The following is an 11,920-nucleotide window of genomic DNA, read 5'->3' on the forward strand; positions in this document are numbered from 1 at the left end:
AGGCTGCTAAGGTGGAGAATGTTATGATATAGATGACTCAATGTTAGAAATCTGCCTGATTTCATCCACACATTTCTCATGGGTTCCCAAACAAGTGATGACTCTTAACGCCTGTCAGCCTAGGCTAATTCAGGTCCCAGTCTCCAGTGAGGGTCCGCTCTCCCCAAAGCCTGCCCCTTTGCTGTCCCCACAGGAGAGGAGTATGGGGACTCCCAGATTACCATCCCCACACCTCAAAGCTGCAGGCAGTGGGTTTTGGTTGGCACAGCCATAACAACCTGAGCAGAAAAGACTCCAGAACCAGGACAGGCTGGAAGACTGAATTAATTCTAGTTAAATCTGTGAAATGCATTCAGCGCTGCCTTTGCTCAGGATGGACTAGGGACAGCTGCTGTACCCAACTGTTTTTCTGGGACGCTGAACTGGAAACAGCATTGCTGCATGGGCTGCGACGCAGCTTGCTTCCTCGTCCTTGCCTGCAACAGCAACGTCCCCTCGGCCCCTTCCCCCACTGCAGCCATATGTGGTGTGGCTTTCTATTACTTCCTTTGGTAGTTCATTAAAGACATTAATCACCTTCTGCACAAAGACATTGCTCCTGAATTCCCTACAGGCCAGGCCTCTTTCTCAGCTGCAGCTCTACTGGCTGCTTCAGCCCTTTGCAGACACAGTGCTGGCAGCCCAGACCTGCCCCCATTTCCCCGCTGATCTGGGTCCCTGATAGACACCAATTGGGTGGTCACCCCCAAGCCTCCCCTGCCACGTGTACTCCGACAAGAGCCTTCTTTTCAGCTAACCTTCACCCCACCGTGGTCTACATCTCAACATTTGCTGTCTCCCTTTTGCCTGGTCAAATGGTCCCATCTCAGGACCAACACATGGCCACCCGCTCACGTGCATCGTGCAATAAGCCATATATAAATGGCACATGCTTATCATGCAATAAGGGTGCAAGGAGTCCTGGTGCACAAGGCTGGCTGAGGGGAAAGCACAGTGGCATGTTGGGACTGTCGCAGCAGCAAGAGGGCTGCAGGCTATGTGAAACATGCTGGCAGTTTGCAGTAACCACCCCATACAGGGGATTTCCTGCCCTAAGCACCAAGGTTTGGCTCTGCAACAGTTGCAGCAAAGAAGAGGGAGGCCAGGAGCAAGCTGAGCTACGGTGCTGGCCAGATGGGAGACACCAGCAGGCTCCGGCTCACGTTTGGGCAGAAGACGACAGAGCTCTTGGAAAGCAAAACCTCCCCTGTCTTAGCTAAGGGCTGGAAAGAGAGACAAGGAACAACTCCAGCTATGGCATGTCCACAGTCCCTCTAGAGCTGCTGCCTGTCCCTTTTCCCATGCTGGGTCTCCAAGTGCTGCTCCTGATCCAGCATTTCTGCATCCTCCATCCCTGTGTGCTCTCTGTTGGACTTTGCTCACCCATGCTCTCCCCACGAGCTCCCATGCTTGCTGACAATTTTTCTGCTCTCACCTGCCAGAACAGCATCACTGTCCTCTTTTCTCACGGATGGTGCTGAATGGGGTGTGGGTGCTGTGTGGAAGGAAAGCTAACAAGGCTCAGGGCATTCAGGGGATATTGGCAGGCCAGTGGGAGAAAAACCACATCAGTGTAGTCACTGATGTCTTCTGCTTGTTGAAGATCTACCGCTAGAAAAGATCGAAGCAAAGTGTTTGGGAGGGTGGGGAGATGAGAAATAGCCCGCTCTTTCATGTGAGATCCTTCCAAGCTGCATCCAGATTACCTACAGTGGCTTCTGTATCTTTCCTCCAACCTCCAGCCCTCAACCTTTCATCTCCCTCCCACTTCATCTCCATTAGCATAGCTACGGGACCTTGCTTATTAAATCAAAGCCAAAACTCCTATAGCATATAGAGAGATTCAAACACATATGCTATATCCACAAAAGAATCCTGCCATCAGTTGTAGGTTACATCTCAATCTTAGACATCAGTTGTTTGCTTTTGCACTCCTCCACTCTGTCAAAAACAAATAAAAACAAAGAATGAAAAGACCCTTTTGAAGAAGCCAAGATATGGCAATTTATAGCTGTTCCTTGCCTCTTCGTTGCCTCTCACTGCTGCTTCCTCAAGGGATCAATTGGTCCTGCCATGCATAAGCACATCTCCTCCTGAACTGCAACCCTGGATGAGGGTTGGCAAGGGTGTGGTTTGCAGAGAATAGGGAAAATAACTAATATACATTAATAAAAAGAAAAAATTGCTAGGGTTTTTTTGCTCTTTTGTGTTGTGGTGTGATTTTTTTTTTTTTTTAAGAATGCCCCAGAGGGAACAAGCAGGTCTGGCTGCTGCTAAAGGGCAGCATGAGAAAATCAACTAGAGACTCGTTACTGTGTAAGCTAATGAGCGATCAGTTCAGCAGGTGAGCAGGGAACAGTTTCTGCCAGATAGCATGCTGTTATTATTCTAATCATTCAGTATTATTTTGAAATTTTTTTTTGCTGGGATGATGGTGGATTGCTAATGACTGGGTTCAGCCCTTCTTCTGCATCTTGCCTAATAACTGATTTAGGAGTCCACGTAACCTCCCAAAGGACATCCCATGCTCTACCAGATGGCACTTTTCACTAGGAAGAATGTTACCCTCTTTCAGTTCTACACAACTAAAGGCAGAGAAGTAAAACCCCATCTCTCTTTAAAGGAATGCAGTTGAAATAAATGCATCTTTGTCTTCAGACTTGTGTTAATACCGCACCCCGGAGAATTTGGACCTGCAGAGTAGTAAAGTCTCCCTGACTTATTGCCTCTTTAAGGAGCATGTTGATTTTGTGTTTGCTCTGAGCTCCACGTGTTACTGAAGCTAGCCGGGACTGTTTCCATTTCTACTGGCAGAGAGCTGTTGCCTTTGGGGCCCTAACCCTATTAAGGGAAATGTAAACGTATATATCTAAAATTCCCACTAGAGTTTTGGAAAGGAACAGCGTGCTTCCCCACACTGCCTTCCTTGCAGTCACATGAAGATTTCCACTCTCACCTTGCTAATATGCCAAAAAATAAAACCTGTGTATTTCTAGCTTAGTAGGATCCCTATTCACATGAAAAAGCTTTATTTTTAGAGAAGAAAGGATAAGCTGTGAGTGAAAACTGTGACTGTCACACAATGGACAGGTCTGGCCTCTGCTGCTGACTGTTTCTCAAATCCCTTCTCTGCCTGCTGCAGAGCCCAAATTTTACTTCTTCACTCTCTTTTTGCTTGTCACCAATGAGTATTCAGGATCCTTTCCAGATAAGCAAGTAGATTTTCAGATGTGAAATTCCCCTTTTTCCTCCTCTGATTTTTCCCAATTGTGTCGTATCAGCTTTTCTCCCCAGGCACTGCTCCCACAGCCCAGGATAAAAAAGTAAATACATAAAAACAGTCACGCAAAGAATAAGTGCCCCCATGCCCTTTGGAAAGAAATAGACACACAAGACTGGGGGAAACCCATTCCTGATGCCTGATGTGTGCTGCCAGCCTCTCGGCAGGGCTGCCTTCGCTAAATGACAGTGGAGTCCCATCAATGTCCCCGCTGATGATATTGGCCCATGTTCACCCAAGGCTCTCTGTGCCCAGATCCATGAAGGCAGACAGACAGCCTGCCCAGTCCTGGCAGCCATAGCTGAGCAAATGACTCGGCACTTGTGTTTTAATTCCTTCTATGGGACAAGCTCCCACCTTCTTCAGCGGTGGCTGTGACTGCTGAGCACCCAGTGCCCACCCCAGATCCCCTGCAGAGACTCTGCATGCAGGAGGCTGGTGTCACCCCCAGGACCTGCTCCCTCCTGTTTGGCAGGACTTCACCCATCAGCACCCTCCTTAGGGCTGGACCTGACTCTGCAAGGTGCTGGCATCTCACTAAACAAACATGCAATTACTAGAAAGCCACAGCCCATCCCTGCCAGAAATTGAGCATCCTTAACCTCAATTTGATCTAATATGTATTGATGCTCTGTGATTCATCTGCCTGCATCACATCTTTTCCTATTCAAAATCTAAGGAGATGTCCTTGTAGTACCTATGTTGTATTAATCAGAGCACATCTGATCATTAAATCCATGTTTCTGTTGGCTTAATTCACGTTAAATAGTCATAGCTAGCATCCTGAGCTCTGCAGGGAAAAAAAAATCCCAAAGCATTTACACGAGATTTCTGACACTGCAAAAATAAAAACAAGTCTACCAACACCACAACAATTACATACTATTACAGGGCTAGGCTTATTTAGATTGTGGAAGTTTAATTATAAAAATTGCATTTTAATTGATTGCTGCTGGAATGATTACAGCAACACCTTTCCAAGAAATGGCGGCCATCCTATGTTTGTCAACAAAGAAGCTTCCTTTAAATTCAACACGCAATAGTTGTTTAATTAAGCCAAATTTAGATCCTCGTTTGAGAACATTCAAATGTTTGCCTATTCCTTCCTGTCTCTGAGAGGTAATTTAAGAGATAAAAAGCAATCTCCAGAAATACTGTATCTATATATGTAAGTATCCAAGAAGAAGAAGAAAAAGAAATACTTCATTTTATAGCTGATCTGGATCTAAGCTTGCTGCTATTGATAAGAACATAAACACAGAGTGAGTGATCACTACAAATCCCTCTCTAATTGGTGCTGGGAGGCCTTCATAAAATACGAACAGACTCCAAACTACATGTTCATTTGCTAATATGCAGAATAGATTCAACTGTTGATATTCTAGCAGCACCCACAGCCCGTACTCAGTATGAGGACTCCGCAGTAACTGTAGCTGTGCATACATGGAAGGAGAGGGATAAATAATTCATTGTTTTTCAGTCTCTTTACAAGTTTTCTTGCAGCTGCAAAATCCTGCTGCTGTCCTGTGGACACCTCTGTGTTTCAGGTGTGCAGCTCCTGAAGGTCCCTTCTCAGTAACCCAACACCTAAGCACGCACACAAGCTGGTCGCTGCACCAGCAAAGCTATAGGGGTCAGTGCAGAACAGAGGTTTTTTTAGTTGCTGGTCATCTCTGTAAAGTGGCCTGAGTTTTTCAGGGACAGATTTACCAAGCTGGTGACTCATCTTCTGCGAGCACTGCTCAACAGGGCATGTCCCCCAGGTCATTACCAGGGAAATCTGTTGCTGAGCCATCGTCTTCCCCGGGCAGCGAGAGCAACCACCACCGTCTGCCTGATGCTGCCGGGGCTCACCTGGGGACTCCAGCCAGAGGCCAAAAGCAGGAGCCTCTGCACCACAAATTAAATAAAGCTAAGGAGCTGGGGCTGAAGCAACTCATATCCTCCAAGGAGCTGGGCTATGCACAGGATGGGGATGTGCATTACATGTGCACAAACGGAGGCTGAGACAAAGAATAAGAGAAAACTATTCCCAGCACTGGTTGTCTCAAGTAAGCAGCCTCTCATCCCTTTTCTGCCAACAGGACATGGTGCTCGTGTCCACGGCAGACCTCCCACGGACAGGAATTTGCAGTGGTCTCCTAAGCTTCAGCCCTCCTGTGTCCTCACATCTGGCACAGAGCACCCCTATTCCTGCACCTCTCAGCTCTGACCTGCGGCATCCACTGCCGTGTTAGGTCTGCCCTGAGCACAGTCAGTCACGGCAAAACCGAGCACAGCAGACTTTGTTGAGGCTGTAAAGCTCTTTTGCAAACATGGCTGAAGATAGAACCTGTGAACAAGTCTTTAAAGCTGATCGGAAGGTTTTTGCTCTGCTACGTCACCAGGCAAACCTTTCAGCTATGCCACGCCATCATTTTACCCTTTATAGTCACCTGGTACTGCTACATACTTCTGCTGAAGGAAGGACTTTAAATTCTCCTTCCCCCTAAAGAACTGCCTTGGCCTTCAAACAAATGGCACAAAAATATAGTGTCTCCTAACCTTTAGTTAAGAACCCTCAAAGCGGCAGGTGTGTATTTTCATACCAGTGAGCCACACCACGCACCCAGCTGCAAACACAGAGCCTGTTCATTACCATTTATACTGTGGGATGGAATGAATTCAGAAAGATATTTTGGTGGTTGAAATGTGCCCATATTTCAGTGATGCAACAACATTAGCATCAACCACACACATGAAATATGAGGTTACCGCACGTTGTATCTACTACCTATTTTTGCTTTCTTAATGATTATGGTTTGCTTAAAATCATAAGCTACTGATGTCTTATGCACAGGGACCACAGGGCCCATAGGTGGACGCTGCCCCACACAGAGGTGTTCACAATCACTGTGTAATGATAAAAAGTCCACAACTGGAAGCATCAGAAATATGAAAGTTATTGCTGGCTGTCACAGCGACAGCCCAGCGGCAACAGCAGCCTCCTGATATTTTACAGATTTATCACTTTCATGTATATTATTGTTACCAGTTTAGGCTCATCACTAGCACATCATTAACGGCTCCCTATCACTGTCACCTGTGCACAGGTGCGTCTCATACTGTAAATTCACCCACTGTCACACCAAAGCTTGCTCATCCTAACTGGTAAGCAGATATATGTCAGGCAGAGGTAGACAGTGTCACAGTTGATGCTGAGATACATTTTGCATACAATCTCCTTAGACAGGGTGCTGTCATTTTGCTGCAGTTCATCCTGCCACTTCAGCATCGCTCCACAAGCTGCCCAACAAGGTTTTTTGCTTCTGCCGTCACCACCGATTCTTAATATATATTCTGTATTTTGAATCATGCCACTTCAGGCACTTGCCATAAGGACTACATTTAGCACATGAGGCCAGATCCTAGCACAACGCAGGACTTGCCATGGGGCTGGGACCTACTAGTCTTCCTCAGATGTCCTGTTGAAGACCCTGATAGTGGCAGCACCAGGTTTACAGGGTCCAAACACCGTTGACTTAACCATCAGAGAAACAGGTAATGCCAATGACAAGGAAACGCTGTGTTCTCTATCTCCATGGGAACAAAAAACTGGTACTTTTAACTGGTAGCATGGCTAGTCTTTTCTCAGAAGATAAGGACCACTGCGTGGGCGGGATTTTTATTCTCTGTAAATAAACAGATCTTTCTGCTGATATCTAGTCTTGGCAACTGGGAAGGGAATTTGCTGGAAGAGGAAGAAGATAATTCCTGGCAAAAGTTTCACTCCAGCCCTAAAGTACTAAAACCAGGTCTCCTAACAGCCTGGGTTTTTTGGGTTGGGTTTTTTTTTTCCCCTAGGGTACATGGAATAACACCTTCTTTTGTGCTTACAAAACAAATGCTGCCTTCCGTAGTCTGGAAGAACTTCGGAAGTTTTTAATTATAAGAAAAGAAAAATGAGGACAAGTGAAGTTGGACTGTGCAGAGTGCTCTGCTGGTCTGATCTAGGACAATGTGCCCTACATAGAGCTCAAATATAACATCCTTTGGGAGGCTGTCTTGCTTCCATTCAGCTTTTGTGAGACCACCCCCGCCCCTGTGATACTAATGACAGATTTCTGAAGCATAACTAGTATCATGGTCTTGCTATCAACATTAATGCTGTAAACAAAATCATTAGTGGCAGGCGTAGAGAGGGAGGGAAAACTATGCGCAGATGGAGAATTTATTCTAGTGATATTCCTGCAGTTTCTGCTTTCTTCCTGCTATCAGCACTGAAATAGCTCATCCCCAGCCACAGTCAGCAACTCTACCCCAGGTGGGTGATGCTTTCCCTTGATAGATACAAGGTCTGTCTTTTTTCTTCTATCTGTCTAGATTTCCTGCCAAGGAAGTGCCATTGGATTGAGCTAAAATAGTTGCTCTTCCTTGATGGAAACCTTGTAGTTGGCAAATAGAGGGATATTAAGAAAAATAGAAAATCTTTAGATGTGTTATTAGACACTCCAGTGAAAGTGTGGCCAAATTATTACTGCTCTCTCCTGTGTCATACTGGCCAGGAAATTCCTGCAATCTTTTATTTGCAAACCCTCCAAGAGAAAAAAATCACAACTTTTTTTGTTGTTGTTGTGGTTTTTTTTTCTTCAAAAAGCCTTATTAATTCTCCTCCTGTACATTCCTGGGTTTTTGCAGGAAAGCATTTTTCCCTTCTGTTTTTTCTTAGCAGAGAGAACAGTTTGTGTCCACCTCTACCCCACTCTCCACATGACTAAACTGCAGAGAGGATGATTCGGTGAATCAAAAGGATACTACAGACCTGAGCCAACAACAATCCAACAGGCTCTACAAAGGGAAGGGTTCCTCCAGTCCCTCCTGACAGTCCTCATACACACACAGAGGCTCAGAGAGTGAAAGCAGTGTCTGACACCAGGTTGAACCGAGAAATTCTTTGTGTATCTCATCCTGGCGGCGCGAGTCCCTTGTGCACAGCACCGCGCCGCTCACTCCAAGGGAAGCAAATGCTGCGATAGCCGCTAATGCAACCACAGGGCTGTGTTAAGGTTTTTGTTTTCCTCTGGTTCCCTCCTGGTCTAATTTGTTGCTACTAATCTTGGCATTACCTGGCAAGCCAGTTTTTTCTTTTCCCAACTATATCATATAACAAGAACAACACAGCTAATGTGCTGTGCTTTAGTAGGGTGCAGATACGCCCTAGGATCAACTCTGCAGTGTGAATTCAGTCTTTAATACTTTTTTTTAGAGCCAATGATTCTGCTGGTTCTTGAAACTAGAACTCTCTTACCTCTCTGTCATTACTAGGCATGCCCCTTATTGTGGATCTGGACTCCACTTGTACCGAGCTGCTGTTTGCTACTAGGTCTTTCTTAAATTACAAGGACAGATGGCTAAACTGGGGCTGAAGAAGAAGTTGTTCACACTAAACAGAGACTTCTGTGCACCCCGTGGGTGGAAAGGGGTGTCTTTGTTGTTCATCACGGTTATAGGAAATATGGGAATGAAACCTTAACATAATGAGTCGGGCAGAGGTTAGAGAAACAAGAGAAAATGAATTGTTGGGGGTTTTATACCACTTTGGAAGAAATGAAAATGCAAGACCTGCTGAATAACTGCAGCACTACCTCACCCTTATGTCTTGGCACAAACCAAAATGATTTAGAAATCCTTTGCCTGCGCGTTTGGGGTTTTCTTGCATGGACCCTAAAGGCGAGTTGCACGTTTGGAGCAAGATGTCCCATATTTCAGACACAAAAACTCCTCAGTCAGGAATAAAGAAACCAAAGTAAGAGAAAGCACAGCAAACACCGCTACTTACAGGTGTATGTCATTTCAAAGCTGTCGCTAATGTTCACAATGTCGATCTGGGGAAGGAGCTTAGGGGGTTCCGTGAGCTGAGACAATGCAAACCTAAAAGCCGCATGTTCCTGGGACTGTTGATTAGGAAATAATCCCCCTGGGGAGAAAAACAAAATGGCAAGAAGAAAGGTCTTAAGTGCACCTGTATTAGCAACCTCTTCAGTCCCAAATATTCCTGTGAGTAGAGGCTACAGCTCCCCAGCCCAGGGAGTGCCTCTACACGCAGAAACCCTCCAGCACACAAGACCCGGGGGGTTTCATGCCTGCTGCGGACAGACTGGGAGCAGAAAACCTTTCCAGCCCGTGCATTATGTAATGCCTGGATCACATATAGGAGTCCTGATGCATCCCTGGGCCTGGCAGCCTGTGGGATCAGGATGAACCACGGGGTTTGGCTCAACCTCCTCACCCCCCATAACTTTAAGGAAGAGAAATGGAAGTGCTGTCAATGTTACCTTCATAAAGGAGGAAAGAGAGTCTTTCTTCCTCCTCCCCTCACTTATAATTAGGGTCAGTTTAACCCCTGCTGACTAAGAGGAGTGGTTTGCTTCAGAAAGGGTGCAGGGGTTCCCCCACGTTAGGGGACTCCAGGGTATGGGGCAGACTGGCTGAGCCTGGCCTGACAGGCGCAGCACTGGGTGGATGGGGACAGGGCTGTGAGAGCCAGAGCAATGTGGGACCCATGGCCAAACAACTGCTGCTATTGGAAGTTTTCTGCATGGAAAACCTTAAATTTAACAGGTTACAGTGGCCAGACTCAATGAGGGCAGGAAATCAAAAGCTTGGCCCTCAAAGGGATCGATCTGAGCAGAAGTACAGACAAGCCCAGAACCACAGGATTGTATAAATAGGATAGGAACTGGGACTAGGCTGGACCCAGGCTCAGAGCCTTTCTCCCCACATGGACCTGGAACAAAGCATTGCAATAACCCAGCCCTAGGAAAAGTTTCCTGCTGCTTCCCCACCAGGAAACTTGGCTTGAGGCAGATCCCTTCACAGCCTCCAAAAAGATGCTATTAAATTCAGACTGTCTTGTAATCTATGTGCAATTAGAGGGAGCACTGTTCTTGGCATTTTACGAGTAGGGAAACAAAGCACTTAACAACAAGGTAAAATTAAAATAAAGAAGCAGAAAGTATCAATGCCCACCCTCCAGGGCAGATGGGTTGGGGAAGAAACAAACGTGCAACGACCTGTTATTAACGGCACGTTGCACATCTTTAGTATAGAGGGCATCTCCATGTTGCGTGGAAAGGGCTATTTGTGCATGAATATCCCCCTCCTCCCCCATTCCTCCCACCTCCAAGCCTAATCATGGGTGACAGAGGAATAAGATGCTGGTAGGCAAGTTAAGCTACTATATGTGTTTGTTGAAAGGGAAAAAATCTGGGATGTTGCGCAAATTTGAGGTAAAGGGGAGGCAGGAAGGGAGGAAGACAGGGATGCAGCATCAACAGCAATAAAAGCACCGACTGTGCAGCTGGACTCAGGCAGGAGTTGCCTGAACTTGGTGGATTAGCAATTGATTGGCATTGTAAAGAGAAGGGAGGCGGGAAAGAAAACCGGCATGCAAGGGAAGAGAATTTGGAGCTAGGTTACAAACCATCATCAATAAAGATCAATGGGAGAGTAATAATAAACCTGGGGAGGGAGGGAGGGAGATGAGCACTGAGAAGTTACAGCAAGGGAAAAAGGAATCAAACAGGCACGGCTGGTGCGCAGGGGAAGCAAGTAGCAAGAAATGAAAAGAGACTTCAGTGCAAAATCTTCCTCCAATAGCTCTGCCCTTATTCTTTAGCAACAACAACAGAGAGCGCCTGTTTGTTACCTCTCGTCCCAGTTACCTACAGATGAGAGCATCCTCACAAAAACGTATAATGCAACCGCTGATTTTGCAAATGCAGCAATGCACAATGGCAGCCCAGGCATTTTTCAGAGCAAGAAACAGATATTTTTTTCGTGCTTCCTCCATTTCAGAGGCACTTTTCTCCCTCTGTGTTGGTGTGTGTGCAGGCATTTATTCCCAATCTTCCCCTCCCCCAAAGCCAAATTGATACATCTCTGCTCTTGCAAAGCCGGTACCAATGCACAAATCCAGCCCTTGCTGTTCACCCCCTCACTCTTTCTCACACACATACACACACACACAAATTTTGCCTTTGCAAGCAAATGAATGGGTCAGTTTTCCCCCATCGCCCCCTCTCCACCCCTACCCACTTGCCAGGGAACATCACTCCCAAACGGCCCCGAGCTCTGCACTCACCTATCTGGATATTGTTGGGGAAATTGGCCCCTAACACCGCCCCTAGGAAACTGGTGCAGAAGAAGGCAAAAATGTGCTGCATATTCCCTTTTGCATTGGCGAAAAAGAAGCCCAGTTCCAAGCATAGATTTGATTTTTCCCCCGCTCTGCTCTCTTTAGCTGCCTCTCTCGCCTCCCCTCCGCTGCGCCTTCAGGGTTGCGTGTCTCCCTCGCTCAGAATCCAGCGCTGAGACTGCTGCTTAACACCGCCTGGCAGCAGGATTAACTGAGCCCCGTGAGAAAGAAAGAGAGCCCGCTCCTCATCCACATCCCTCCCCCGCCACACACAACACGCACACGCACACACCAGGCGCTTCCACCCAGCTCATTTGCCTTCTCCCAGTTGGGGAGAAGCTCAACAGCTGGGGATTGCATCCTGCCCTCGCCCCAGCTCTTCCCCCCCCGGGGGTCCTGGCTGGGGTCTCTAAGGGTAATTCCTA

General features: G+C 46.8%; 1 protein-coding gene across 3 annotated transcripts in view; it reads right to left on the reverse strand.

The window, feature by feature from the left end:
• The window catches only part of GRIA1 (glutamate ionotropic receptor AMPA type subunit 1), a 135,217-nt gene extending 123,532 nt beyond the window's left edge, over nt 1-11,685 (reverse strand). For 2 of the 3 annotated variants that reach the window (XM_009466831.2, XM_009466830.2), the window contains exons 1-2: nt 11,442-11,685; nt 9,138-9,275 (exon numbers count right to left, since the gene is read on the reverse strand). In XM_009466831.2, the coding sequence (XP_009465106.1) occupies nt 9,138-9,275; nt 11,442-11,523 (220 nt within the window). In that variant the 5' untranslated portion in view covers nt 11,524-11,685. Of the gene's footprint in view, nt 1-9,137; nt 9,276-11,441 lie in introns of those variants that run through there. The other variant, XM_087753565.1, reaches the window with a different exon arrangement.
• Nucleotides 11,686-11,920: the final 235 nt, after the last annotated feature.

Source organism: Nipponia nippon, unplaced genomic scaffold (assembly GCF_047370975.1).
Source record: "Nipponia nippon isolate SJK-2023a ecotype South Korea unplaced genomic scaffold, ASM4737097v1 scaffold_17, whole genome shotgun sequence".
NCBI classification, from domain to species: Eukaryota; Metazoa; Chordata; class Aves; order Pelecaniformes; family Threskiornithidae; genus Nipponia; species Nipponia nippon.